Here is a 26,234-nt window from a genome sequence, read left to right on the forward strand (position 1 = left end):
TGATTATTAATAAGTATAAATACAGTGTCAGTAGTGATGAAATAACAGTTAATTGGTTAAAATGAAACAAAAACATTTATATAAACTCTGCTGAGGTTGTTAATCCCAGAAGAAATACAGATGATGTGATCTCCCTCTTTACAATGACAGCTACTACAACCCAGTTCAGGACCCAACGTAAAAATCAGTACGAACATGAAGACAAACTAACCTAGAAACTGGAGAAAGGAGGAAACTGAACCTTCATTTTTTATAATTTAATTTAATGTTGAATGATGTACAGAAAATATAGAGTACAATCAAATGAAATGAGCTGTACCAAAAAAAGAAGAAAAAAAAACATGTCTAAATAATATTATTATTAGTTCTCCAATATGAACATAACCTTACAAGTAAACTAATAAAATATTAAACTAACAGCTATGCAATTATTCCTTCTGAGAGTAACAAAATAAAGATTTGGTCATTCGGAGTGCAGTGCCTAAGAAAATGACAAGAGGCTCCGCTTAGTCGTGTTTGCACATCAAACAGAGAAAACTAAATCCATACACAAAGTCACACACACACACACCCACACACACTCATTTCTCACACATTTGCTTCACCCAGGATCCCAAAACCCCTTAGATCGATCTCAGCTATAGCTGTAGAAACCATTTATTAAAAACTAATGAGTTTAGTACATCGTTTGTGAGGCCTAGATATGCAAGAGACCAAAAAAATGAGCTGCAAGATGAAAAATCTTTAGTGGTAAAAAATACTAAGTAATGGTACATTGCTGAGGTGTCCCAAAAACTGCTGTGTACCACTGCCTTCAACATGAAAGACGTTTAAATAATTACACGATGATGTTCACTCTCGCAGATGATGACCCTCCTTTCCCACAGCAGGCCAGAAAATACTCATTATTTAAGACGTTTTTCTGCACCTCGGTCCATAAACAGTGTCTGTATGCAAAAGTGTTGAGTGGAAGTATTAGTTAATTGTACTTAAAATACTGACTGATGCTTCATTGGACATTAATATGGCCGAGGCATCCAAAATGGAAAGTACAGGACAAGCTTCACTTTTAACAGTAACCCTGTTATATCTCTGAGCAATTCAAGGCTTCACTCACGGTGTCGTTTACACATCAACAAATCTCCTCCTACTGTACATCCATCCACTGTGAACTGCTACGAGCCTGATAAAAAGGATGGGAGGGGAGACAGACAGACAGAGAGAAAAGGGATGTAATTCATTATCTCACTGCATACACCCATCCCGCGTTCTGCTGCAGCACCAGAGTATGGATTCTGTGAACTCCAGACACTGTAACTGTTATGCTGTTTACACAAGGAGTGAGAGAAAGTAAAATTTGTGATTAAATTAGGTTGAAATCATGTTGAAAGTGATGTCTTGGGCTACAATGCAGAATCAAGGCAGCGATGCCATTTTAACCGGAGTCGACCATACTGATTGAATTCTCAGTGCAGTTACAGAGAGAAACGTTCTGTCGTGATGTTTTGTAATGACACTGCTGTTCATATTATAAAACGGGTGAGGATTGTGGGGTCAACAACTTCCCTGCTCTTCAGGGAAAAGTACCAGGGGGCGAGTGTCACCAGGGGGCGCTCTCCCCTGCTTCAAAGATTGCGTCATCAGACTGGGATAGCGAACGATCACTGGTTTCACCCCGCCGAAAAGAGCAGAAGCAGAGAGAGAAACATGCAAGGTTGTCTTCAAGTACAGCGGCCTGTCCGTGGTTCACACTCTCACACTGTCAGACATGCACATTCACACTCACACACATTCGCACTCCTTCATTTGCCAAAATTGCCAAAGTTAGCGAAGGCATCTTGTTTGGGTGGGACCACGGCTGGGCTGACGGAGTGTGAGAGGCCCATACCGACTCCTGGCACTCCCACGCCACCCATCATCACCGGAGTGGTCATGCCCATATTCATGCTCATGTTCATTCCCATCATGCCTTGGTTTGCAGGAATTCCGCCCATCCCCATGGTACCCGTGGTCATTGAAGGTGGCATGCCAGTTGCCATTGATGCAGGCATGCCCATCGTCATGGCACCGCCTGCCATCATGGGATTGGCAGGTGGTCTGATGGGTGTCACGTGGGGCGGGGAGCTCAGGTTCAGTCCTCCAAAGTTCTGGGCCAACAGGTTGACGGGGGGCACACCTGCAGACATGAACAGGGATGAGTTGGACACTTGGGTTATGAAGCCGTGGAACAGTTTGGTCATTTTTGTCATGACCCACTTAATCCCTCTGAATTAATTAATTCAAATCCCTGAGTTAAAATGTTGTAATAATATCTAATATCACGAATTATTCATTAAATATGACCTGGACCTGGGTGAGCAGCAATATTAGTTTCACATGAGAATTTTACAAAAGATCAGAGGAAGGAGTAGACATTTCCCACAGTTTTGCTAAAATCACATTCAAATTATTTTTATAACTCGTGTTATTGCCGGAAATTCAAGACTTTAGAAATATTTTTGATCTTTTTGTCTGCAGATACGTTGTGTAATGAGTTTGTTTTCTTTTGTATATCTGCACACAGTAAATGAATTCCAGGGAAACGTGATACCTTGTTGCTGGATGATGTTGTTGAGTGTGGGCGGTGTCTTGGTGGGGTTGAGGCCTGCGGATAGGAAGTCCAGGCTGATATTGACGGAGGGGTCAGACCATGTCGACCCTAATGATCCCTGACCTCCGACGCCAACCTTCTGCTGTAGTCCTATGGGCTGCTGAGATGTGATGCCTCCCAAGCTCTGAAAGAAATGACAAACATTTTACCCTTTGCTAAATACATATAGTTAAATAATGGTAATAATGTGATGTGTACCACACTAACCTGTTGAGAGCGAGAAAGGGGCATGGCGGCCATAGCAACAGATGCTCCTGGTGTCGCTCCTCCCAGAGAGAAAGTCAAGCTCTGAGACGCGCTCAGTGTTGTGTGTGGATTGTTTAGTTGATGGTTAACTCCGCCCATCAGGTCAAACAGCTCAGCAGAAGGTGGGCCGGAGGCGGGATTAGCCGCTGGGGCAGTGGGCGACTGGACGCTGCCAAACAGGTCGGTGACGGGCTGGGAGGAAGCAGAGCTCGCTGGTGGTTTGGCTGAGAAGGTGCTCCAGTCTCCAAATTCTCCGTTTCCATTGGATGATACAGCAGCTGGCCACAAGAGAATTGTGACATGTTTAATTGGATTTGGACTACAACTATAATGCACTCTAAAAAACTATATACAATGCAGCTTTTTGTGATGGTGGACTACATCTAACCCTGTTCTTAGAGAGTACACTTCAGGATTTAAGATAGTTCACACCTTAACTGTTTGGTATGAGGGCATAGGGTTTTCCTTTCTTGTATGGATCCTACTCCTACACTTGTATGGATGACAATCACCAAAACTGGCCCGTTCATTCGTTACTCGTTTGTCCAACTAACTTCATGTTTACTCCTCTTTTTTTTCTGAAACATTTATTGTGAAAGCAGCCAAAGATCACAGAGGGAAGAAGGAGTTTACCCGAGGCGGTTGGGAGGCTGGCAGAGGCTGCTGGAGAGGAGAAGTCAGCAAAACCAGCGATGAGGTCTGAGCTACCACCTGGATGGATGAACACAATTGGATTCATACAAAAAGCAAAAGTCTAAGAACCATTTTGTCCAACAAAGATTGACATCTCACACAACACACATCCAGGTCTTAAAATCATCTTCATGGACTTTGTTTCTTCCTCAACTTTGTGACAGTTTGTCCCTACCTGTTGTATTGCTCTGATTGGATGAAGGGTCGATCACCAACAGGTCAGCGAGGCCGCTACTGGATGACTGCCTGACTGATGACTAACAAGAGAAGTACAGAGACAAGGCAGTTATTCATGTGCGATTGAAAATGTGTCTCACTTTTGGGGAAGTGTGAGCGTTTTTGTGTTGAGCACCTTTTCCTCTGGGCTCTTGTCCCCAGTGTAGTGAGCTGCGGCACCGAGATCCAGAGTCTTGCTGCCCGACGCTCCGCTGCGTTTCCGTGTGGTGGTGGTTGTGGTTTCTGTTGCTTGTGTGATCTGGATACTCTTCGTTGTGACGGTCTCCTCCTCATCTTTGAACTCTAGGGTTTCCTGCCTGCCGTTTCTAGATGCTCGGTCCTCCTCGTTGTCACTATGGCAACCAGAATATTGGGTTATTGTGTGTTTGTGATCTCTGTGATAATCCAAGACAGAGGTTTTACCACACATGACTGCCATTCTGTACGTTTACCTGATTCTGTCGGGTGAGTCGTCTCGTTCCTTCTTCCTGAACTTGTTGATTGTGTCGTCGATGGTGCTGCCTATCTTGTCACTGATCTCTCCGAGCTTCTCGCTGAAGGGGAAAGCTCCTCTGCTCTTGTCCCAGTCCTCGTCCCACTTACTCCGATCCATCTCATTAGCTGGATTGAAGGAGACAGGAAAGTGCAGTGAGAGGCATCCAACCAAAGGTCATGAGCAGTCCATCATATTACTGGTATAAACCTCCTGAATCTGTGTAACTATTGACTATCTCGAAATATTCTGCTGCAAATAATAATTGTAATATTTTCTCGATTCATTGTTTGGTCAATAAAATAAAATATCTTGTTGTTTGGTTTGATTAACAGAGAAAAAACAAAAGATATCCAATTGACAGTGATATAAAAAACAGCAAATCCTGATATTGTAGAAGTTGGATCAAGATTCATTGATTTCGATGAATTACTTAATCAATTAATTTTCTGTTTATTGATGAATCCATGAATGTTTTCATCTTCTTATCAATATATAAAGCAAATGTGAAGATTTCTGTATTGATCCAGAAACTTCAATGTTACTCAGGGTTGGCAATAAACAATTTGTTATCATTTTGATCAATTACTGTTTTGATGATTAAAAAAATACTGGACAATTTCAACCATTCATTTTAAACCTAAGCAGAAAGACACATGATTGATTCCCACAGTTTCCTTCCTCCAATGAACTGTAATTTCCATTGCTTTGCATAAGGGAAGTATTATTATCACATCAATCCACACTTGACTGAAGCTGTCATAGAAGATAAGTAGGTAAGTTACGTACAATTCTTTAAGCTTCCTCCTCCTCCTCCTCCTCCTCCTCCTCCTCCTCCTCCCATACTGTCAGACGAGACTCCAATGTATTTATCTTTATTCTTCTTGGCTTTCTTCCTCTCCTCTCTCAATCTGTCATCGTCCTGGATGAACTCCACCATCTCCTTCACCTTCTGACGCACATTGATGCCCTGATCCTTACCATTCTCATCTGCAAACAGACACAAGCACACATTCAGTTGTTATTTTTGGGTTTGTCCTGACCTTTCCTGTCAGACCACCATCAGGGTTTTACTTCAAATCAAATGGACAGACTAGTATGGAATTTTACTGGACAATGAACCATTTCTATTTTTGAGACGCACGTCCAGATATACAAATCTCTGTGTTGGTCCTGGCACTTACAGCTAAAAACATATCTCAAATTTATAGAAAATAAAGAGAAAGAGAAAGAGGAAAAAGTCACCAATCAAGTTGTAGTTTTCTAGAGATCGCAGGTCGTAAATGTGTTCTCTGGCACTGGTGACGACTCTTTCAGACCCGTTCCTGATCAGATAGGCCAGCAGCAGTAAGGCCTGGGAGAGAGACACAGAGATACAGAGAGACGGCAGGAGATGGAGTGAGGACATAATAAGAGAGGTACAGAAATGACGAGGGGATGAACTAAGCATTGCTCATCGAGAAAAAATGTTCGCCAACAATATAATTAAAGTCAGTTCTACTTTACTCAACTGTTTAAGTGAATTTATTTCTTCTCCCAGCAGTTTCCCTTCCTCAAGTCACGTCTCCTCTCCTTAACTCAGCCTAATTGCTTCCTAAAAATCCAAACTCACTCTTCCTCAGCTTTTGTATCACTCATAATTCTATATTTATAAGTCGCTATGCAGGTTGGACACGAGAAAGTAGTTGAGAAACACTGCTCTCATATTTGCACTACACAAATACAGAATTCACGTATCATATCTTGGTATATAAGTGGAAGGAACAATAAAACTGCCAACCAGAATATAACCACACCTTGTACACTCGTCTCCAGTTCTTCTTGTTGTCCTTCAGCATCCTGGTCCACAGCATGTTCATCACCTCTGGGAATTGCTCATACATGAAGGTAGACCTACACACACAACCAAACAAATATATATGTTATGCAGGTAAAACCCAAGCAGGTAAACCAAAGCAGAATGTGGCCAAGAGAAACAGCCTGTTGAGAACCACCTTTAGTTGAACGTGTGTCTCCCGGCTGCCTTAGAGATAACATGGATGCGTTTACGTGCACACGCAGTGACTGTAATGTGTGTGTTGCACATACTTGGCTATTTCTCCCATCAGTTGTCCAGAGGGTCCCCAGGGGTCGTCATTGGTGGCCTCTCTCACCTTGGACTCGATCTCTGAGTAGTTCATCACCACATTGGTGCTGTTGACACAAACATGTGTTTTCTTCATTAATTAGAAGTACCATCAATATTCCATAGCTTATACAAAACACACATGCTATACAAACACAGGCTAATCAGAACAAATGGCTATAATCAAGGGTTGAGTAATCGAGATAGAGAAAATAAATGCTGCGCTGATGAAAAAGAGAATCTCAGCTCACTGAATAATGAATGACAGTTTACTTAAAGGCTGTGTACTGACCAGTGCACTTGAGAGCACAGACACACAAGTATACAGTGTGAGTAATATGTTCAGCTGGTTAGGGCACAACGGAGGATGAGACGGTTTATCGCCTCATGAGATGAGTGTGTGCAGAGGAGCCATATGCTGTGTCTGCTTCCTGTCCTTGTTGCTTTTGTTGCCTCACCTGCTCCTGTGTTTGGTTTTCCGGTGTGTGTGTGTGTGTGTTGCATCCCTATATGGGCATGGCTTGTTCTACAGACTGCCTGCAAAAAGTACAGCCAAAGCACTGCAACTTTAAACAAACCTCTCTTGTGACTACTACATACGTCATCTTCCTTCTTTAATTGTCCTTTTCCTTTTTAAATTTCCTTCTCCAATCTTCTGCTGCTCGCTTTTTATTGTTTCGTCTTAACACCCAAGTAGCTGCTTTCTTTTCCTACCTCTGTCTCTTTCTCCGAGTTCTGCCACCCTCCTAGGTAAAAGTAGTTAACTGATGCCTTAGACTCAGTTATTGTCAGTACATAAGACAGACAGACAGCGAGGGCTCTATAATAGTGTAGCTCATAATCTGCATGAAAAAGCAAAGCTGCCACTGCCAACTCTGAGGCGGCAGATCAATAATACAGTATTTTCATCATGGCCGACCAGGCACAACAAACAGCTGATGGGAGCTGGCCTCTAACAATCCCTCAACTACTAATTCTAATATTATTACTTCTACTGCTACTTCATGTTTTCTCTTCTTGTTTATTTCCTATCTTTGCCCTCTTTACTTCAAGCCAATCGTAGAATGCAGCGTCTCAAATTGTGAGCTGACGGTCAAATGGGAAAAAAATATTTTCATCTGATCATTCTTGCTTTGACTGACGTTAGGACGATCCCTCTGTTCATACAGAAAATGTGAAAAGAAATGATGTGATGACATTTCAAATAAGACTTTGGGGAAAACTTTGGCTTTGTTAACAATGTACACTCAGGTGCCAGTTAATTAACTACACCTCGAGTGTGTTCAAATACTCTATTTTGCTTAGAAAGGTTCCTAACTGAGTGAAATGAAGTATTTCAGTGACCGCCATAATAAGAGCTGTTTGCATTTTCAAATTGATAAGGAAAGGAGCTTCAATGCTTCCTACCTTATCTCTTAAATACGGATCGGCTGTTTTGTTCTATTGACACAATCCAGAAATGATGTAAATCCTCACATGATCGTCTGAGCTAGAGGGGGGGTCTCTAGTTATTGATGTAACAATATATCGTTGACCGGACGTGTCAAACTCTGTCCTGCACTCTATCTCTATCTCTTCAGGGGCATTTTGTAATCTTATTCCATTGGACAAATATTGACGGATCGTTATATGATTGTCTTGCAATATATCGACAATCAGAGAATCCCTGTATCTTGATAATTATCGTTATTGTGGGCCATGTATCGTGTATCCTATCGTGAGTTACCATGTGACTCCCACCCCTGGTCTGAGCTGAGGAGTCAGGAGTCACGCTGAACAACAATATCATCAGAAGAACTACACACAATTACAAATCCTCCAAATGTGGAATTCACACATAAAAACTACACTCAACAAATACCAGGCAACTCCATACACTTCTGTCAGACATTTACTCTGGTCAAACTCATTATTTCAACATTTCAGTCCTGTTTGCTGTGTTTTTAATGTTGTCGTCACTTCCTGTGAGTGAATGATGGTAAAATGGACACAATAGTAAAACTCTTACTATAACACCTGGACACTGCTCTGAGCACTTTGAGGATTCAGGTGTTTTGTATTAGATTGTAAACTACCTGCAGCAATAGTTATCACACAGATCTACAACCCGGAGGAGCATCTCTGCAGAGACAAACCACGGAGGAAGGATTAGAGACTACACAACAATGTGTTTGGTCCCAGACGAGCTTTGTTATGTGTCTGGGACCATGGGGGCCTCGTCGGACCGGTGTGGCTCCAACTGGGAGATGTGTTTGGCAGCTTATCAGCAGGGAACGGGCAATTATCAAGCCACTTAAAAAATGTAGCAACCAGTATAGTTGCGCCTCCTGGTCTGGGTGTAAAGTCGGTGGAGGCTCGGTGAAGATAGCGGGCATCGCCGGGGCGGGACAGGGCGTGATCCGGCTGCAGCATCAGTGCTAACGGGACCAGTTCACTGATGACACAGCCGCGCTGGGCTTAGCTAGCTTAGCGGAATTAGCTAGCCGGGTTCGCTCTCGCTCCGGGTCGGACACATATTCATTCCCCGGTTATCGTATCGCAGTGTTATTCTGCCGAGTGACCCAGGGTGAAGGAAGGACACGAGAGAAGATGCCACAATAAAATAAAAAAAACAATAACAAATTTCTATTTATGCTCCAAGGTTGAAGGTTGGCAGCTAGCCGGCTAGTCAGGGCTAACAGCTGAGGGCTAGGTCCGTGACGTCACGGCCCGCATCCCTCTCCGCTCGGCGGGTGAAGATGCTGATGTTGCCCGGTCTCCGGTCGGCGCACACCGGTTAGCTTAGCAGCCTGCGAGCGGGCGAGTGCGGGTGAGTGCGGGCGAGCAGCGCCACCTGCTCCGGGTACTCACGCTTTGTCCACCAGCTCCCTGACTTTCCACATATTCAGCATCTCCGCACGGGACCGCGGACTCGCCGCCTCGGTGCTGCGTCGCCCCCCCCCGCGCGTCTCTACGCCCTGCACGGCAGCGGTGGTACCCGGTTACCGACGACAGTACCCCCCCCCGCTGGCCGCTGCTCCTCAGCCCGGTGAGCTCCGGTTGTTGAACGGCCGCTGCGGGTAACGAACCGGCCCCAGTTGCTACGGAAACGTAGGTCTCCGTCGACGTCACGGAAGCGTCCGCGCGTGCCCTCGCGAGACTGAATCGAGCGCTCGAAGCAAATTGGAAGAAAAAAATAAATAAACACGAACATGTGAGATTGAAATTAAACAAAAAGAAAAATAATCATTTTGATAAAATCATTTAAATACACCTGTCACACAAGGAAGCGAAAACTGCTTTTACGTAAAGAAAATTCGTTTCTCTGAATTAAAGAGATCGTTTTGTGTTTTCACGAGAAACACGTTTCCACACAATAAGCTTCCGTAGCTACAAGGTTTTATTTATTTCTCCCATTAAACTGGCGCAGGTGCAGGTTTTACTGCAGCTGGCACACATCAGAGAACTAGCTCCCTCCAGTGGTACATGTCCAGCACGACATCAACGTGTGTCACTGGAGTGGCTGGACTTCATGTGCTTGAGGAAATATGGATGTTTAGAGTTTCTACTTTTATTCCAGATGACTGTTGGTTTACAATCTAAATGATGAAAACCAAAGATTCAAGATTCAAGATCTCGAATCTTCGTGTATAAAAATCTACTTGTGTGTGTTTGAATAAAACTCCAACACTAGAAAACACTGCGTTATCCCCTCATTGTATCATTTGAACATATGAAAGATTGAAACCATGTTATTTTGTCCTGCTGCATGTGGATGTGTGTACATGTTAACTGTTGAACAGTAATGTGGAGCTGATGCATACAGTACCATGTTTGGATTGGTTTTCTTCGGGTACTCCGGCCTGGTTGACTATGATTGCAGCTGGATTGCTAAAATATATGCCTACTGTTCTTTTGTAGCTCAGTTAAATGCAACATCTAGTGCACTTCTGTCCGTCCTGGGAGAGGAATCCTTAACCTGCAGCTCTTTCTGAGGTTTCTAGTGTTTTTAGGTATTTATTCCTCACTCTTGTCAGCCCTATGAGGCAAATTGTGATTTGTGAATATGGGCTATACAAGTAGAATTTTGATTTATTGATTAATTGGAGACTTAATTGCCCGTAGTTAATATTAGAGTTTCTGTTTCAGGGACTTTTCTACACCTTCAGATATTTACAACTTTGGGATTTCTCTAATCAAGAAATGAAAGAAAAGGTGAATGAACAAAAACAGTGTAATAATCACCAGTCTCATGTGCCCTCAGCATCCCCTGAATCCTCTTGTATTATTGATAAGCTGGCTCAGTTATGTAGGTCTCCAATCTGGTCTATAGAATAACAGAACAGAAGAAAGTGTGTGATAATGGTCATCTGAAGTAAAAATCGCTGACTGCATCTGTGTTTTATTGCTTCTTTCTTTTGGGGGGGGTGTCGTCAGTCTCACACAAGTAAGAATATTTCCGTCGATTTTAATTGTTTTGAATCTGATGTGATTTTCACAAATGTTGGCTGTTTGGTTTAAGTTACATAATAAAGTGATGCAGACATACTTCCTGCACAGTTGGGGCGGACTAACCCACTTCCTTCCACAGCTCTGGGCTACTTCAACATCTTGTGGTCATGCCATATTTCGATATGCTCAGTGTGTGTCTGAGGAAACTCCCCAGCCTCTTCGCTCCTTTTTCTTTCTTGGTTTCTGAAGGGACACCTCCTCCTGTCTCAGATTTGTCTCTATACGCTGATAACCAGGTTGCCATGGTGACCCCGTCGCAGCATAGCAACAGCATCAGCACCGGGCAGAGCTCCGGGTCGGACCCCGGGCTGAGCCTGGCCGGTCACACCACGGTGGCCGTGTTCCTCGGGGTCATCCTGGTGCTGGGCTTCCTCTGTAACTTCCTGGCGCTGCTGGTGTTCTCCCGCTTCCACTGGCTGCGGACTCCGGTGAACCTGCTGCTCATCAACATCAGCGCCAGCGACATGCTCGTCTGCATCTTCGGGACACCGCTCAGCTTTGCAGCCAGTGTGCGTGGCAGGTGGCTGACCGGCTCCTACGGCTGCCGGTGGTACGGTTTCTCCAATGCGCTTTTCGGTGAGTGGTCGTGTTGCTCCACAGCTTATTATGAATCTGTGTTAATCAGTGGTGGAGACCAGAGCATGTTGTCACACTTTATAATCTTGGGATCAATACTTCAAATTGTTTTTAGTTTTTTTAAATGCATCCCAAACGAAAGAACAAAAGTGCTTAAATTTAATTTTCATAACTCATTTCAGTACAGAGTCATAGTCTATTATCTTGTATTTATGTCAACCGTTGTTTTTTATTGATTTAAATCATGTATCTCAGACATTTAATTGCACTTGTCTTTTAAAACTGCAGCTTTTTTTGTGTTGTCTTTTAACGTTTTGTTTGTGCACACTGTATGTTTTACAGATATGGCTGGAATGACTTGAAACTAGCGAGTGTGCACATGTGGCACATTATCCCAACTAGTCACACTATGTGATGTAAGCAGCAAAAATAAAATGAGAACCAGGGCATCTCTGGGTCACTTTTTATAATTCAAATTTAAATACAAATATAGACAAAAAAAGAGTGATTCAAAAATTATTGTCATCACTAAATCTGAGCTGTTCGTCTTCATGTGGAGCTATTTGACAAATATATCTAAACTATGGCATCACACCAAATCATTGTTGTATCGTCTCTATCTGTCTCCAAGAAAATCAGAGCTTCCTGTTGCAGATATGTTATGTTCCTTCTTCCAGTTATCGATCAGGCTTCCTATCTCAATCTTGGGTCGATATCCCACATAACAAAATAGTTTTGGCCCACATTCGGCCCACATACTGCGTAGAATGTTGGCACTTGGGTGGTTTGCTCCTGTTTGGCAGATCTGGGCAGATCTGATAGTAATAGCAATACCACATTTCAACCAAAGGTGCCAAAGGTAACCCAAATTTGTTTTGTGATATTTAAAAGCCACAGTCACCATTTACCACATGGCCCACTTTAGGTTCACATCCCTTTTGTTCGGGCCACAAGATGCCTGAAGTGGTCCACATCTATCTGGGAGGAAAACTGCAATATAGAAAAGGGGAATCAGTGTCACAACACAAATATGTGGTGACTTTCTTGTATTGTCATCCTTTATTAGAGAGGCCCCCAAAAATAAGACAACACACACTCAAAGGAATACAACTAAATCAACAAAATAGACAAAACAGTCTCTCTCTCTCTCTCTGTCAGGTATCGTATCCCTGGTGTCTCTCTCTCTGCTGTCCTTTGAGCGATACTCAGCGTTGCTCCACAGCGCCCAGTCAGACTCCTCTCAGCAGCGCAGGGCCAGGCTCGCCGTGGCAGCCTCCTGGCTCTACTCGCTGGTGTGGACTCTGCCGCCGCTGCTGGGCTGGAGCAGGTCTGTACTTAACCCCACAGTTCACTCAATAGATCATTCATTTATTTTATCTGACGAGGGTAAACCACGGAGGTGAGTATGAAGTGTTTACAAGAAGAACCTTAAAGAAGTGATTTGTTTAATTGTGTCATATACCTCTCTAGTCAATAAATCAATTACTAAGTGGAGGGGTTTTCTTTATCGGGGCCACAATTTACACAGACAGGCCAATTACATGTCCAGCATCCTACACAATGTCTGATTCAATAAGGTGCACATATAAATTATTCCTTGTTTGCTGTTGGCTTTGTAGGTTTGAGGAAAGCCACACATCGCTGAATATATTTTTTAAATTGTTCCATGTTCAAGCACATTGTGTTGTTTAAAAATCTTTAAAAAATAAAACATAATAATGACAATTTGTCGTTAGTAAGTTTTTTTAGACACTACTGACAGGAGAAGGGTGCTTCTGGAGCCAATCAGATTTCAGCTGGGGCCAATACCCTCTGGCAACGCCCCTGCAATAACTACAAAAACACAAACAACCCCAAAAAAATGCCAGGAATGACTGAATCAAACACACAGACACACAGTAATTAAACATGTTATTACTTTAAACAGGATTTCATATTTTCCTCTTGAAGATAAAATCCCAAATTGAAAATACCTGGGCCCCCTTCAACTGGACTCTTTTATTACATATACAACTACAACTCAGTTTTTATAAATCGGATAAGATTTGGACCTAAGTGATCATTATGACTCCAGGGAGAGAAAAACAGAGAAATGTTAAACATATAACACAGAACAGGAACATACTAATGTTAAACCATGTGACATCGGAGAACATGTCCTGTGTTGTGGAGCAGCTACGGGCCTGAGGGTCACGGCACCACCTGCTCGGTCCAGTGGCATCAGCGCTCGGCCACATCTCGCTCCTACGTCAGCTGCCTGTTCGTCTTCTGCCTGCTCCTGCCTCTGATGCTCATGTTGTTCTGCTACGGGAGGATCCTACTGGCCGTACGAGTGGTGGCGAGGCAGGTGAGCTTGACCTTTGACCCCAGTGTGACGTCCAGCTCTACTTCCCCATGCTCACTGTGCCGTGTGTGTGTGTTGCTGTCTCCAGGTCACCGACATCAACCGGTCGTCAGCTGAGCAGAGGGAGGGCCGTATCCTTCTGATGGTGGTCTCCATGGTGACGGGCTACCTCTTGTGCTGGATGCCATATGGTGTTGTGGCGATGCTCTCCTCCTTTGGACGGCCGGGCATGTTGCCGCCAACTGCCAGTTTAATCCCCGTCCTCCTAGCAAAGGCCAGCACCGTCCTCAACCCTTTTATTTACGTGCTGCTCAACAAGCAGGTAACAGCAGCTCAGTGTAAATACTCCATGTGTCCTTCTAGGAAACCTTATAGGCCCCACCAGTTAATAGTTGGGCTCATACACTGGAAATATTATTTTACTGTGATAAAAAAAACTAAAATATAACTCATAACACTTTAGCTGCTGAACACGAGAGGCCCCAGCAAATTAATGGAGCAGAAAAAAAACCCGTTAAACTTTAACTTTCAAACATCCACTAAAAAGTGAGGAGCATCTAGTGAGGAGAGAGAGGTTGTCTTAACATCCACTTGTGTATTCAAGGATGTTTTATACAGTTTTTATGTCACCAAATCACCGGTTTCCTCTAAATCAAGTGTTTTCTTATTTTGTTGCATCTCTGTTTCCTCTCCCACTAAAAACAAACATCCGCTTAAACCTGTATATGACTCACTAAAGATGCAGTCGCGATTCAGAAGTCTAAAACCAGACTGTTGCCACAGACAAAGAGTTCTGATGTAATCCAGCACTGGTTTATATAGTCTAACTCTTCACATTTACCTTTGCTTTAGACTACACAATTCACATATAACATCTGCTGTGATCAAAGAGATTTCTTTCCTGAAAGCGGAAATGTTCTTGTATAGAGTTAAAGCAACACCCTGCAACATTTTTACATGAAATTAGCAGCTTCAAAATGGGTTTGATGGTTCACTGACTTGGAATATGGAGAATGTTTCCTCTTTCATTCTCACTCCTCACCCTGAATGTCTGTTCTTGCTCGGTGTAACTTTGCTGAGTGGTTATTCAAAGCCAGAGTTTATCTTGAATATTCAGCAGGAAACTTTTAAAATATGAAGAATTCTAAACAGAGTTTGGTGGATTTGTTAGAGCAGCAGCTCTTCTGGTTCAGGAAGCCGGGGATCATGGGTAATATCCGTCGTTCAGCTGTGTTTCAGCTCAGTGAGTGGGACGACACAGCCAGAGCTCGGGTCAACAGATTGATGGAATTTGTTGTTTTCTCTACATGAAAACCTCGTCATCGCTCAGACAGAGCCCAACAGGATTAATGACCCTGTGTGGCTGCAGAGGGCGCTGTTGCTCAGTAAAAGTTACATAGTGTTGCTTTAACATGCCAGTGCTGCTCTGAAAGTGCTCGTCTCTTCATCACGTGTTTCACTGCTCTTCACTTCCTGTGTTTGTGTCGCTCAGTTCTCCAGATGTTTCCAGAACATGATCAGGTGCAGCTCCGAAGCCCCGCCCACCCCGGGCCACCTCACTCTGCCCAGCAGCGAGGGGGCGTGGCCTCAGCCCCGCAACCTGACAACAGAGGAACTAAATTCACCAAAACACATACCTGCAGCATTCACACCCACCTGCCCCAACCCCACCCTCCATATGGAAGGTTATTAATAGTTAGACATGTTTACCTCATTGTCCTGAGTAGAAATGCACTGTGTTACTTCAGTCCAGTGTTAGTGCATGAGATGTAGCTCATTTTGTTCCCAATATAACCTCATGGATTTGATTCACACTTGAAACTGTAATTCAATTTAACAGCACTCCACTTTACACTCAGGGTAATGTTAAGTAAATTAAAGTCAAGAAAAAACAAGTTTGACTACATGGAAGAATGATTTTTTCTGTCCGGTTGTTTTGTTTAGTCATCATTGGAGGGCACTGTGTTTCAGCTGTGAGCTGCACACATTGGATGGATGACAAAACACGTAAACTACATTATAAGGTGACATTTAGGCATGTTTTTATTTCGTGTTGAACAATACACAACAATTACAAATTCTCAGTTTGGAATAAACAACTTTCAATTTCCTGAATGATTGGTCAACGGCAAAATAATTTATTAAGAAAATAAACATACATCTTGAAAAATATACAGTCATTATGCTTCATGGACACTGACTGAAATCTCAGTGAGAAGGAGATTTGTGTAAAGACACATTCACATTAGTGGTGAAGCCATAACGACCGACAGACGCGTTGAAATACTTGCAGGTACGAGGTGTGATAGCGTGATGACGTCTGAACTGCCGTGAGCCTCAGGTTATCCACATACAGCACAAGGGCTGAGATATAAAACTCCGAACCACCCCATGAATCTGTATTTTAAAACAGACTGTGAACAGACAGAACCGCTGCATTCAAGTCTTACGAACAATTCAAAAATACATATGAGACACTATAGAAATGTTCATGAGGTGTAATTGCTGCTTAGCTGGTCTGTGTTTAAGGTGCATCCATGTCGTGGAACAGCGAACAGCTTTCTCTTCTGTTGTTTAACTGGGGTGTGGAGATTGTGCTGTTTTAAAACTCTGAGGAAGGAAAAGAAACAACGTTCACTGATCAGTGGAAACATAAAATCTAGACCATCGTGCATCACGCTGCGGCGACTGCCATGTTTTGTTTCAACTGGACAATTGTAAAAATACAGAGACAGTCCAGACAGATACTATATTAAAGTGCCATGTCTCCATTTTACTTTGATTAGGCTTTTGTTAACATAGGAGGAACTGCACTTACGCAAAGTGCCTTAATTTTAGGTGTTTTTTGGTAGATCTTCGTTCATCAAGAAAAACTAAAACCACTCTTTCCAGCTTCTCAAAAGCGAGGATTTGCTGTTTTCCAGTGACTGGAGTCACTGTAGACTGGAGTTTGAACTGGTAGACGAAACAAGCCTATTTAACACAGCTTAACAACAACACAAATCAAAGGATATAAAAAATATCCATAATTGCACAGTCGTAAAAACTATTTTTTTAATATTCTTTCCCCTTTTACAAAAAATAGGCTAAACATTTGTAAAGGAGATAAATGAGCACAATATGTGTCCTTTAAGCTCACCTGTGAGTAGTTGAATGGAGAGGCCATGGGCTCTGGTCGTGTGTAGTTGGGGGGGTTGGCGTGAGGGTCGTAGCCAAGGCGAGCCAGCATGGGGGCGATTTCTGCCATGTCAATCAACACGTCAGAAGGAATGTGTCCCACCCACTTGGCGAGGGCGTCTGTGTTCACGGGCTTCATCACCTGGTCCGTCGAACGCTCAACCCTGCACCGAGGCAAACATGAGCTCAGTTTAAGTGTGTTCGACCGTGATGCCACAAGGAAAAGCTCCGATACAGATAATTGTTATCGGCCAATCTAGAAGAGATAGACCCAGGGATCTGTCGTCTTTAACACAGCCACAATTGAAATTTGAGTCTTTGGTCTGGACTTCATCCATCAAACATTTTCCCGCTGATCTGCATTTCTCTGTGTCCTTGTGAAATGTCATTGGTAGAAAACATAGATAGCGCCGGTTTCCTGTGGCTGAGGTTTGACTCCCCTCACCCTGAACTCTGACCTGCGGATCGATCAATCAATAGAGTTTTAAATTACCTCTGTCGCCTGCCTGTCACTCACACATAGTCATGTCATGAAGAAAATGCTTTTTTCACACTTGACGCATTACTTGACCACAGTAAGTTACGCTTCTCATTTCATTGTCAACATCTGGTGTCGCTCACGTCCATTGTGGTTGTGTTGTGTTTCCATTGTGTGGCTTTTGTAGTCGTCACATACGGATTCGTGTCGGGGCTTTTGTAGTTAAATGCACTTGTGTAAGACGTCTTGGCCACCTTCATCTAAAACGCAGGGAGCTTCAGTTTATTGTGCTGAGGTTTCGAAATATCTGAAAGTGGGAGCGGCCTGGGAAATGAACTTTGACTTCAGCACATATTTGGAAAGATTAGAAGCACCTTACTTTTCCGGAAGATAATATTCAGAGGTAGATATCTGCAAACCTCAGCATGTGAAACTGAAACCATCTGCAGGGTTAGAATCAAGCTTGGTGTCTGCGCACATGCCAAATACTCACTTGGACAGAGACACACCACCGGCCTTGCCAATCAGCTCTTCGTGGTGCAGCACTGATGGATCCCATTGCAGGTCTAGGAAGTGAAGCAACTTCCTCATTTCCTCCTGTGGTTGGATGACCAGCTGCTCGTAGCTAACAGGGAGACATCTGCCCTTCCCGGCTGCCTGGCACTGATTGAACATGGTCTCCACTGCACTGCTCCACTTGGTCAAACAGTCCCTGTAGCTCGTCAGATCAAAGCCAGAGATGGTCACCTGTGAAAGGAGAGATGATAAAAACACAACAGACCTGTCATGACAGGGTCTAAATGCAGAAATGCAAAAATAATTTGGTAGCTTGAATGTTTGGAAAGAGGAAGCCTGTGATGAAATGTTACTGCCTGCAGCCCCGATGATGAAGGGAACCAGCGTACCTTGCGTGATATCATGGAGTGGACGGTGGCCCGTCCGTCTCGTAGCATGAGCACAAACTTTGCTTTAGGGAAGATGCGCGCCAGGTATGAGAGAGACTTCAGGGCAAACGGGTCCTTGTTACAGAGGCGAGGTGCAGGCTCTCCATGGCCGACTATCACCTGAAACACATAAACAACAAACAGCCGAGTTGTTACCTTCAATCCATTATTTTTAATCCATACATTTTTATTGTTCATATTGAGACATCAAATGTAAATATTTCGTCTTATTTGTAAGATAGATGGACACTTATTCTATTAAATAGAAATATTTTACCCAAGACCCACTAATTATTACCCAGGATTTTTCTTTTACTCCTTCCTTACCTCATTTGAATTTGTTGTATGTAATCAATTATTGATTATCGATCATTTAAATTGTGTCACATGGTAGGGATATCTGTGGGATAGGATTTTGTTAAACTATATTGTAACTGCTCTCACATTTTACACATCTGAATAACCTGAAAACCACTGAAGATGATTCCCAAAATTGTTTGTGTGAAAATGATAAACCACCTCACGTGCTTGATAAAACCACAACTGGTCATTTCAATCAGGCTTTTGTACAAATCAAACAAGATTTGACATGTTAAAAATAAACTTTATATGTGCTCCGGGGCAGATTTCATTTCCTTTGGACAGATCCAGGTTAGCTTGTGCACTCTGTTCCCTGTCATAATGCGAATCCAAGTACCTGGCAGGAGTAGCTTCATATTCAACTGGCATGATTACATGGGTGGCATCTTCTCATCTTAGTCCCAATAAGAAAGCAAATACATGTATTTCCCAAAAATGTTCCTTTAATAATCACCTCTATAGTTTATGTGTCATATACATTTTTTGTACTTCTGTATTTAACAACCCTTTACATGTTTCTAGATGCTTAGAGACTTCAATCCCAAAAAATAAGACTAACTGTGCTGTAAAAGTAAATATAACACAATAGACACATTAATTAGATAAAAACACAAGTCATGTGAAATGTGGGGAGCTGCTGCTTTTCTTTAGTTTTTAAACTGTTGAAGAAATTTAAAGTCAACATCTTGGGCTCTTAAGTGACAGGTATGTTCTGACAATTATCAGATGAATCAATAATGATACTCAAATGATTATGCTTTAAAACTTTATTTGTATATTCACAATTGCCTTTAGTAACATAACAAACTTCCCTTCTGCATCTGTTCATCTGAAAACTTGGTTGTGTAAAGCGTGTTTCGGGCTCAGCTCACCTCTAACAGGAACGCTCGCACGGCTGAATCCAACACCTGGTCAGTGACGCCCGCCTCGTCCAGTCGTATCTTCTCCTTGACCGAGCGGCTCCAGGTGGCCCGCATGGCCAGGAGGCGAGGGATCACTCGGGTCTCTTCCCCGCACCGTACGGCGTTGTGGGCGTCCAGCATGACGCGCATCAGTGTGGTGCCGCTCCTGGGAAAACCTCCGATGAAGATCAGCGGCGTGTCCTCAGGGAATTGCTCGGTGAGGGTTTGACTCTGATTGGCTGAGGCCAGGTTGAGCTCCATCCATCGGTAGCGGTGGCTTTTTTGAGGGCACTCTATCCCGCTCATGCCCAGGTAGAGCAGCGAGGCGGAGCAGAGGAGCACGCAGCCGAGCAGCAGGTTTGACCTGGTGTTCCTCATGGTATCCGGGTGTGTTTGGGAGTCAGGAAGACATAAAATAATATTCAAGGGCACGTGCTTACGTCTTCAATTGCAGTAAAGGTCAGTTGGATGTAGCTTGACAGAGACGCAGTGGAAGGCCTGTTGGAGGCCGGGCCCCCTCACTCCCCTGTCGGTCTGCAGTCTTTGTGTTGGAGAGTGGGATCCGGGCCTGCTGCACTCCACAGCCATGCATGTCTCTTATCCATCAGTCCTACAGCACCAAACACATGAGAAGAACATGTTAGAGCTGCACCGGAATCAGTTTTTGCCTTAAAACCAGTCAATGCCTCTGTTTCTCTGAGATTGTGAATCCTACTGCAGGATAATTTCACAACTTGCTGACTAACAAAAAACATAAATCATCTTATTCTAAATGTCCAGTAAATGAGTAACTGCCCTGCATGAGTGAGCTATTACAGCATCAGCAAGCAGAGTGTGATGGTGGCTGCTGTGGTATTTTGCCAACAACACTTGCACACAATTTCATGGGATCTGAAATTAATCCAGTTTCTGTCCTGGGAGAAGCTGTTCTGCATCTTTCCTCTGGGGAGTCGCAGACTCTTCAGCCATATCAAACTTCACTGCGGAAATGAAATGCAGACACTCTCCAAGGCCGTGTATCTGAAGCCACTAATTACAACTTCCTAGTGTTTTCATTGTCACTGACAGTTTCTGCCACGCCGCAAGGCAGAGCGCTTTGTTTACGATCAGATTACTACTGACCGTGCCATCCTGCAACTTCCCCATTTCTCATGTGCACATGAACAGTTTAGAGTACAATTCCTCTTATTAGCCCACAAAATGTACAAGCTTGCCAAAAGAACTGAATCAGCACAACACTGATTTCAACAACTAACTAATGATGAATGTTTCATTACTAAAGATACAGTACCGCTCTAAAAATCATACAAACCATGACTCTATCAACTAACAGCAGCTTCACATTTTGCAGAAGCACATTTTGAACAAGCCTCCCTTTCTCAGGGGTACTTTCGTTTCTTTCTTTCTCAGACTGGATGTTTAGTGAGCCTCACATCTGGATGCCACGTGGGAAACCCTGTGCTTACTGTGCTGGAGAAGCCTGGGCATGAAATTCAGCCTGACCATCAAAGCGTAAGAGGAAAGACAGCTGGAAATGAGGACATCCCGACCTGGCAGGGAAACTAAGATGCTGCTTTAATCCATGCTAAGTCCAGCGGTATCCACTGGCTTTGCATGTAAATCTAATGCATTTCCATGCAAAGATTAAGCCACTTGGAGAATTAGGCCAGTGGTTTTAGTTGAGCCTTGCTGCTTTTTTTCCTCAACACATTTAAAGGATTTACCCAAATCACAAAAAATGATTCTCACTTTAGGAATGCAACTAAAACTTATTTTCAATCTCATTAATTTGATAAATTTGTTGCTTTCGTTCTCAATTACACATTTGGTCGATAATGAAGAGCTGAAATTTGTCATGGACACAGAGCTGCATGGATTAGTCAGTTCAAAGACGGACAGAAAAATAATATGCAACTACTTTGATAATCAATTAATGGTTTCAGTCATTTCAAAGCGAAAAATATCAATTTCCTCGTCCCAGCTTCTCAAATGTGAGGATTTGATCTTTAGTTCATCACATATGGTAATATACTGAATGTCTTCAAATAAAATTAACAAACACAATACAAATATCAATGTTGTGCAGCCATGCAGATAGTTTTTGAGATATATGTCTACAGAGTGGCTCCAACACAATACAATCAATGAACTGTTTATTTGTGTTGCTCAAAACACTGAAATTAGGTTGAGCAATGGTGTATCGGGAAAAACTGGAAAAGTCAAACAAAAACTATCTACTTGGCAAGACACCAAACAAGTATTATCAGATTGACAACTAAAAAAAAACCCTGACCTTGAAAAGACCACTGTGTTCTCTGATCAGGAACAAACCAACAAACACGTCTAGGATTAGAATCAAACAGCGACCAGCAATAACAGTCCGTCACCGGACTATAGCTGAGGCCGAAAAGCAGCAAACTGACACCTCTGAACAGCAGGTCGTCAGGAAACTCACAGCCCGGGTCACATTCATCTCCTCACAGGGGAGGAAGCTCTGACCCCGTTCAGACCTGAGATTCACATCCATCCAGAGTGATCCGATCATGAGCGGACTGACTTCCTGCCCAGGGGCAATTCTAACAAGGATAACCCCGTCTGCAGTTTCCCCAAAACTCAGGTTAACATGTTAATATACAGTAATACAGTCCTCCATCCTCCTAGCCATTCCCTTAAAGGCCTCCCAGGATTTATTTTGTGTATTTCTAATGAGCGCATTAGTTTTCTTTTGTGCTGCAGAACTAGTTTCCCCTCAGTGGCAAAAATAAAATGGGAAATTGATTGCATATGAAGTTCAACTGCCTCTGAACTCTGCCTTGAACCGTTGACAGTGGTGACACCTTTGACCAGAAGGTTGAAAAGAAAGCCTCCTTGTTCCTCTCAGGAGGGAGCATCGACACGGATTTCCTGTTGAAGGAGTGATACTGAGAGGGACTGTGCAACTCCAACATCATGACTGCAAGAGCTTATCGTTTCCTTGAAGGCTCTCCATTGGATGTGCATCCGTGTGTGAGCAATTCTTGCGCTATCTGCGACACCACAGGAGCAGTATGGAGACATGTTATGTTATTCTTTCTGTTGTCTTTCTTTACGTTTGAAGAATTGATCCCCAGTTACTTCAATTGTAATGGATTTGGCTGCGACGCTGTTTACCCCTGAGTGTGTTTTTCGGACTCAAACACTTCACTTCCCCTTCATCAGCATAGTGGTGGAGTAGAATAGAGTGAATTTTCATTTTTTAAAGTTTATTGTTAAATAATAGTCCCCATTAGGGCTGGGCAATAAAACAATATCAATAATGACCACAGTATAGTTTTCATCAACGGCAATATAGCAAACATCTATCTATATTGCTTATGTGTTGTGCACAGGGAGGAGGTACAACACTTACTAGATCTACCTCAGACTTGTCAGATGTTGGTCGTTCTTCTGCATAAAAGCAGTAAAGACTAGAGTAGAATAAACCATTCAGTGTCCTAAAGGTGAATGTCCAGCTGCAGCTGCAGGACAAATTGTGAGGTGAACCAGATGTTCAGGTCAGTGCTGTGTGTGTGTGTGTGTGTAGACGGGATTATTGTACAGCTGCGAGGCGGAGGCCCAGCCAGCCGCGAACATCTGGCCGGGCTCCATGATGCGTCTCGTCTGCAAAAATGCACCCGAGGGCGGGCAGCCACCAGGTGAGTGACCCGCTGTCAGCGCGACTATACGCGGGCCACCGAACAGCCTCGTCCCCGCACTGGTTTCCAGTCGCAGGTATCAAACACGCGGGGTAAATAACAAATGGAGTTCACTCACCGAAATGTGACCAAGAGAGAAAAACACACGTGAAGATTGATCCCAGAAGAATTCACCCAAAAAAAAAAAGAAGGGGGGGGGGGGGGGTGGAAACGAAGAGCTCCTCCGCCGCCCTCACACACAACCGCGTCCGGCTCCCGTGTGGAGAACCTGGGGGTCACCGAGGGAACCTCTCCGCCATTTCTCCGGTTCCTCAAACACACAGAAACACAGCGCAGCCTCTGAACTTGTGAAGAAGCGGAGGCGTCAACACTCCGAGGCTGAGCACGAGCGCGGCCACAGGCGGACGATCCCGAGCGCCGATTGGTCCGCCTCCGCCACCAGGGCTCCCATTGGCGGAGGCGTGAAAGGGGCAGGGCCCGCCGCTGTGGTAAAGCGTGTGTTCCTCCTTCGCCCCATCGATTCGTTTACTCACGGTTAAAAGCCCACAGGGGAAATGCAATCGCAGTGTGGGATTTAAAGGGAGAGTTCACCCCCCCCCCCAAAAAAAATGTGCACTGTGCCGATGGAGGGGAAGTGAAGTGTTTGAGTCCACAAAACACTTTTTGGAAGTTTCAGGGGTGAACAGTGTTGCAGCTAAATCCAATACAACTAAAGTAAATGGTGACCGATTCTTCAAACGTGTAAAAACAGCAGGAAAAACACAACATGCCTCCATACTTGCTGCTGTGGTGTCATCCAAGTGTCCGCAAGCGAGAGGATTCAAATTCAACTCGATTATTGATGCAAATTAGTTTGTTTCGATGCAGGAAATAAAACCTCATACGTAAACAGATACACAAATAATCAGTGACAATCGCTCAACTAAGTTTATACTGGCATATAAAGCAATTCTTCTGAAATGTGCTATTCTGCACAAAGTACTTTTGGTAGTTTGGGTACTTTAAGAATATTTTGTCATTGATGCTTTTGTAAAACCTTGAATACAGGTCTGCTATGATTGTACTGATTATATTCTGGATGTTAATAGGCCTATACTTGTGCTACTGTATTTCTTGTTTATACTACTTTTTATTTCTATCTCTGTCATATTGTTAGAAACATTTCAGATCATTTCACATTCAGTTCTCTGCACAAACGTCCTATGGGGCTTAAACCTGGGCTTTGCCTGAACCACTCAAGGACGGGCAGAGACTTGTCTCTAACCAGTGTTGCCTGCAGGTCATTGTAGGTGAACCGACATGATCCCAGTCCGCGGTCACGTGCAGTCTGGAGCAGACTTTCTTCAAAGACCTCTCTGAATTATGGCTGCGCTCATCCTTCCCTCCATTCTGACCAGTCTCACCTTTAAATACCATTTGAGAAACTCCAAGCAGGCAGGCATGCGTCTTTTACTCAAAATGGCTCCTGTCTAGCTTAGCTCTCAGGTACGGCTGGGATGGTCACCCTCCCAGAGCTACAGAAATCCTCCAGTTAGATTGAGGACTGTATCAGGAAGCTAATTGTGGCATATATAATGTTTATGTCAGATTCAGCAGTGTTATGCATGAGTACATGGTTTTGTTTATGCATGTAAGCTCAACTGATGGCTGGGGAGGGTCCCTATGGGGTATTAGATGTGATGGTGCAAAATTGTCCACAACTCTCACTTTGCCTCATCTATCTTGCCCCTACAAGGTGTTAGGCAAGAATAGGAAATGAATGTAATGCGTTAACAGGAAACACAAAGCAGGTACACAAGTCTAACCAACACATCCTTCTTCTGCTACTTCACAATATCCCAGCAGAGAAAACACAAGCTGATTCAAAGTCAGCTGACGAAGAGATTGTGGGTTTGTGTATCAGTCTATATTATATACTGCGTAATCTCTGAGTGGCTACAGTAATAATGCGTATGAAGTAAATGACTACAATAGTGTGACTACCACTCATAAACAGCAAATAGAATGACCAACATGTTGTCTATATAGTATCCCACTGGTGCTTTCTACCTTAGTGCCACAGTCACTGACTTACTGTATCGCAAAGAGAGAAGATACACTGCAAAGTTTTCAGTAGCTGAAGGTGACACCAGTAGCAGCAGTTCTTCAGTCTGTTAAGCTGCACCACATGAGAACCAGAAGTACCTTTTTCATTTTGTCTTTAGCACATCAACATTCACAAAACGTCTGCAGAAATTGGTGTAAATGCGCTTTCTTTCATTCACAGCTGTTAGGTTTCATTTTGTTACAGAGGGAAAAGGTCGGCAAGTTTTTTTAAAAAGAGGACAACGTTTCAACCCATCACCTCTCGGCCCCAACTGTTTACTTGTTATTACATAGCCACTGTAATAAGACTGTCTGACTAATGCAGGTTTAATTGCATGACTGACATATTAGGATATATTACAGCTTTGGAAATCATAAAGCAACAAAGAATAAAAACAACTTAAAGGGCCCATATTTGACACCTTTCTGGGATTTAATTTTAGGTATTGGTTCCCCTAAGATGATATATCAGTGGTTTAAAGTCGAAAAAACTGCAATGTGTATTTCCATGTCCTCTCTCTGGAGCTGCAGACAGAACAGGCGGTTTTCGCCTGCCTCTTGAGCCCCTCCTCTGATTGGCTGACTGCACTTTGAGTGACACGTGACCAGGCCTATCACCGGTCTCATTGTGGTGCATTTACGATGTCTGGCTGTAAACACAGCTGAAAGTCACATTGTTATGTTTGCAGCTTTAGAAAACCAGCCACATATTTACAGTCGGTTACAACAGGATGATTCTGAACGGTAAGTTACACCGTCCTCAGGTTTGTTCAAGTTTTG

General features: G+C 43.5%; 3 protein-coding genes across 3 annotated transcripts; 1 reads left to right on the forward strand and 2 right to left on the reverse strand.

Moving 5' to 3' along the window:
- Window positions 1–242: 242 nt before the first annotated feature.
- Window positions 243–9,531, reverse strand: LOC117774490 (clathrin interactor 1-like). The gene is made up of 12 exons (XM_034606958.1): window positions 9,274–9,531; window positions 6,387–6,491; window positions 6,095–6,191; window positions 5,544–5,652; window positions 5,088–5,288; window positions 4,258–4,426; window positions 3,942–4,158; window positions 3,765–3,846; window positions 3,530–3,607; window positions 2,858–3,174; window positions 2,591–2,774; window positions 243–2,176 (listed from the first exon to the last, which is right to left on the reverse strand). The coding sequence occupies exons 1-12, from the start codon at window positions 9,312–9,314 to the stop codon at window positions 1,803–1,805; spliced, it is 1,974 nt and encodes a 657-aa protein (XP_034462849.1). The 5' UTR covers window positions 9,315–9,531; the 3' UTR covers window positions 243–1,802.
- Window positions 9,532–10,855: 1,324 nt separating this feature from the next.
- Window positions 10,856–16,240, forward strand: LOC117774439 (pinopsin-like). The gene is made up of 5 exons (XM_034606868.1): window positions 10,856–11,490; window positions 12,649–12,817; window positions 13,666–13,837; window positions 13,923–14,156; window positions 15,327–16,240. The coding sequence occupies exons 1-5, from the start codon at window positions 11,022–11,024 to the stop codon at window positions 15,525–15,527; spliced, it is 1,245 nt and encodes a 414-aa protein (XP_034462759.1). The 5' UTR covers window positions 10,856–11,021; the 3' UTR covers window positions 15,528–16,240.
- tpst1l (tyrosylprotein sulfotransferase 1, like) lies at window positions 15,855–23,750 on the reverse strand. The gene is made up of 6 exons (XM_034606869.1): window positions 23,488–23,750; window positions 19,666–20,305; window positions 18,395–18,553; window positions 17,983–18,236; window positions 16,974–17,175; window positions 15,855–16,444 (listed from the first exon to the last, which is right to left on the reverse strand). The coding sequence occupies exons 2-6, from the start codon at window positions 20,071–20,073 to the stop codon at window positions 16,409–16,411; spliced, it is 1,059 nt and encodes a 352-aa protein (XP_034462760.1). The 5' UTR covers window positions 20,074–20,305; window positions 23,488–23,750; the 3' UTR covers window positions 15,855–16,408.
- Window positions 23,751–26,234: the final 2,484 nt, after the last annotated feature.

Source organism: Hippoglossus hippoglossus, chromosome 14 (genome assembly GCF_009819705.1).
Source record: "Hippoglossus hippoglossus isolate fHipHip1 chromosome 14, fHipHip1.pri, whole genome shotgun sequence".
Lineage (NCBI taxonomy): Eukaryota > Metazoa > Chordata > Actinopteri > Pleuronectiformes > Pleuronectidae > Hippoglossus > Hippoglossus hippoglossus.

Bases quoted from the DNA above. Each gene is read 5' to 3' on its own strand.
- LOC117774490 (XM_034606958.1), bottom strand. From the start codon at position 9,314: ATGCTGAATATGTGGAAAGTCAGGGAGCTGGTGGACAAAGC. The intron at 6,492-9,273 runs GTGAGTACCCGG...TTGTGTCAACAG, and splicing joins AGGGAGCTGGTGGACAAAGC to CACCAATGTGGTGATGAACT. The intron at 2,775-2,857 runs GTTAGTGTGGTA...CATTTCTTTCAG, and splicing joins CCCTTTCTCGCTCTCAACAG to AGCTTGGGAGGCATCACATC.
- LOC117774439 (XM_034606868.1), top strand. From the start codon at position 11,022: ATGCCATATTTCGATATGCTCAGTGTGTGTCTGAGGAAACTCCCCAGC. The intron at 13,838-13,922 runs GTGAGCTTGACC...TGCTGTCTCCAG, and splicing joins TACGAGTGGTGGCGAGGCAG to GTCACCGACATCAACCGGTC. The intron at 14,157-15,326 runs GTAACAGCAGCT...TGTGTCGCTCAG, and splicing joins ACGTGCTGCTCAACAAGCAG to TTCTCCAGATGTTTCCAGAA.
- tpst1l (XM_034606869.1), bottom strand. From the start codon at position 20,073: ATGAGGAACACCAGGTCAAACCTGCTGCTCGGCTGCGTGCTCCTCTGC. The intron at 18,554-19,665 runs GTGAGCTGAGCC...TATGTGTTTCAG, and splicing joins TGCGAGCGTTCCTGTTAGAG to GTGATAGTCGGCCATGGAGA. The intron at 18,237-18,394 runs GTACGCTGGTTC...CTCCTTTCACAG, and splicing joins ACTCCATGATATCACGCAAG to GTGACCATCTCTGGCTTTGA.